At 49.9% G+C, this 2,500-nt stretch overlaps 1 protein-coding gene across 1 annotated transcript in view; it reads right to left on the bottom strand.

Moving 5' to 3' along the window:
- Nucleotides 1-1,995, bottom strand: part of TMEM14A (transmembrane protein 14A) — an 8,322-nt gene extending 6,327 nt beyond the window's left edge. Inside the window, exons 1-2 of the mRNA XM_056108994.1 lie at nucleotides 1,978-1,995; nucleotides 1,489-1,574 (exon numbers count right to left, since the gene is read on the bottom strand). Coding sequence (XP_055964969.1) covers nucleotides 1,489-1,558 — 70 coding nt within the window. The 5' untranslated portion in view covers nucleotides 1,559-1,574; nucleotides 1,978-1,995. The remainder of the gene's footprint in view (nucleotides 1-1,488; nucleotides 1,575-1,977) is intronic.
- Nucleotides 1,996-2,500: the final 505 nt, after the last annotated feature.

Below are 2,500 nucleotides of genomic sequence, written 5' to 3' on the forward strand. Positions count from 1 at the left end.
TCAGGACATTCCTGGGCCTCGTGGCACAGAACCCACCCAGCAGCGTCGTTTTCCATTCCAATCCCTCAGAAGGGCTCACAGCACCTCTATCTATATTTTATTTTAATTTACTTTGTTTTTTGGGTCATGTGGCGGTGCTCAGGGGTCACTCCTGGCTCTGCACTCAGGAATCACTCCTGGCGGTGCTCAGGGGACCGTATTGGATGCTGGGGATCGAACCCGGGTCGGCCGCGTGCACGGCAAACGCCCTCCCCGCTGTGCTATCACTCCAGCCCCAGCACCTCTATCTTTAAAATAGTACAAAGAGCAAGTGGCCAACCCAGGTTCAATCCCCAGAACCATGTACGGATATGCACCCCGACCCCCACCTGCCAGGCATAATCCTCAGAGCCAGAGAAGCTCTGAGCACCACTGGATGCAGCCCAGAAATAAAACAAAACACAAAATATTCATAGGAAATTCAAACTGCAGCTGGGGTAAAACATTTTTTTTTTGGGACAGAGATGAAAGAATTACTTCAGATGTGACATAAAAAATGTTTAGTATCCCCCCAAAAGGGGTGGAGGGGTCAGAGTGATAGTACTGCAGGTAGGGTGTTTGCCTTGCACACAGTCGACCTGGGTTCGATTCCCGGCATCCCCTATGGTCCCTCTGAGTAATTCCTGAATGCAGAGCCAGGAGTAACCCCTGAGCATCACTGGGTGTTATCCAAAAGCCAAAAAAAAAAAAAAATCAAGCACCTTTTAGCAATGCAAATATAAACCTTATTTAGGTTTTTTTCTTTCTTTCTTCCTTTCTTTCTGTTTTGTAAAAACAAAATTCTCATCTCAAAGTGAAAGAGTAGCTTTGAGAAGATGAAATCATTCACTATTCATGCAACTGATAACAATAGGTGAAAAGAGCCCCAGAAACCTCAGGTTGGAATGGGGCTATACCATCCCTTCCACAACATGGTGCTCCCTGGCCAACCCCACACGCCTTTAACTTCTTATACTTACATACCTGTCGATAATCCTAACATAACCAATCAGTCATCCCCAGCCAACATCCTGAACCCTTTGATTAAGAAAAGGGGGCTGGAGCGATAGCACAGCGGGTAGGGCGTTTGCCTTGTACGCAGCCCACCCGGGTTCGATTCCCAGCATCCCATATGGTCCCCTGAGCACCGCCAGGAATGATTCCTGAGTGCAGAGCGAGGAATGACTCCTGAGTATCTCCAGGTGTGACCCAAAAAGCAAAAAAAAAAAATGGTTTGGGGGCCAGAGAGATAGAAGATAAAGCACTTACCTCACACACAGCCAACCCAGGTTGGAGCCCCAGCACCCCATAAGACCCCCGGAGTCTTGTCAAGGGTAATCTCTAAGTACAGAGCCAGGAGGAAGCCTTGAGCACTGCCGGGGGCGGTGGGCCACGCTCCCCCCGTTACCCCCACAATTTCTCAACATTTTAAAATCAAAACAAACGAAACCAAATCTGGTCTGGGCTTACCTTTTCGTTTATACCCCAAGATGCTTCCAAACGTCAAAAGGGCTGCATACCCGAAACCAATGAAGTCCATCGGCCCTGATGCAACCCTAAGCACGCAAGCAAAGGACACGTTTTAGAAGCCGGCTTGGCAGAGCTGGCATACGAAGAAACTCCAGGTACCCCCACGTCATTGTGGAAATCACGTTCGGCAACCCACCGGGGAGATCGATCTTCTTCCTCTGACAGTACTCAGCGACTGTCCCCCAAGCTGGGCTTGCCCGTGTGCACCCAGGGTCCTCAAGGGCGGCCGTCCTCCCTGCTGTGACATGCCAGTATTCACCTTTCCCATCTGAGCTGGAAATGCCCTCCCTGTCCTCTGCCGGAAGCCCAGTCACCCCGCTACCTCTGAGCCTGAACCCTCCAACTGGAAACCCCCCCAGCCAACTTTCACGGCCTGCACCACCTATGGGTCTGGAGCAAACTGCTCTGTTCCTTCCCAAGCAAGCCCACCTTGCAAGCCGTTTCTGTCTGTCCAGGTGTGTGCTGCGTGTCCCAGCCTCCTCACACTTATTGACTAAAAAGGAGCAGCATAGATCGTTGTCAATCAAACCAAAGAGTCTCTTTCGTTCTTTTTTTTTTCTTTTTGGGTCACACCCAGTGAGGCTCAGGGGTTACTCCTGGCTCTGCACTCAGGAATTACTCCTGGCGGTACTCAGGGGACCAGATGGGATGCTGGGGATCGAACCCGGGTCAGCTGTAGGCAAGGCTGTTCGACTGTTGCTCTGGCCCTAAAAGATTCACTTTATTTTTTTTTTTCAGTTTAAAAGAACTAAATTTTTTTTTAATTTATTTATTTTTTTTTATCAGTGAATCACCATGAGGTACAGTTGTAGACTTACAAATTGTTGTGCTTGGGTTTCAGTTATACAAGGATCAAGCACCCATCCCTCCACCAGTGCCCATTTCCCACCACCACGGGTCCCAGCATCCCTCCCAGCCCTCGTCCCCCCACACCACCCTGCCTCTGTGGCAG

Source organism: Sorex fumeus, unplaced genomic scaffold (assembly GCF_029834395.1).
Source record: "Sorex fumeus unplaced genomic scaffold, SorFum_2.1 ptg000241l, whole genome shotgun sequence".
In the NCBI taxonomy this organism is placed as follows: Eukaryota; Metazoa; Chordata; class Mammalia; order Eulipotyphla; family Soricidae; genus Sorex; species Sorex fumeus.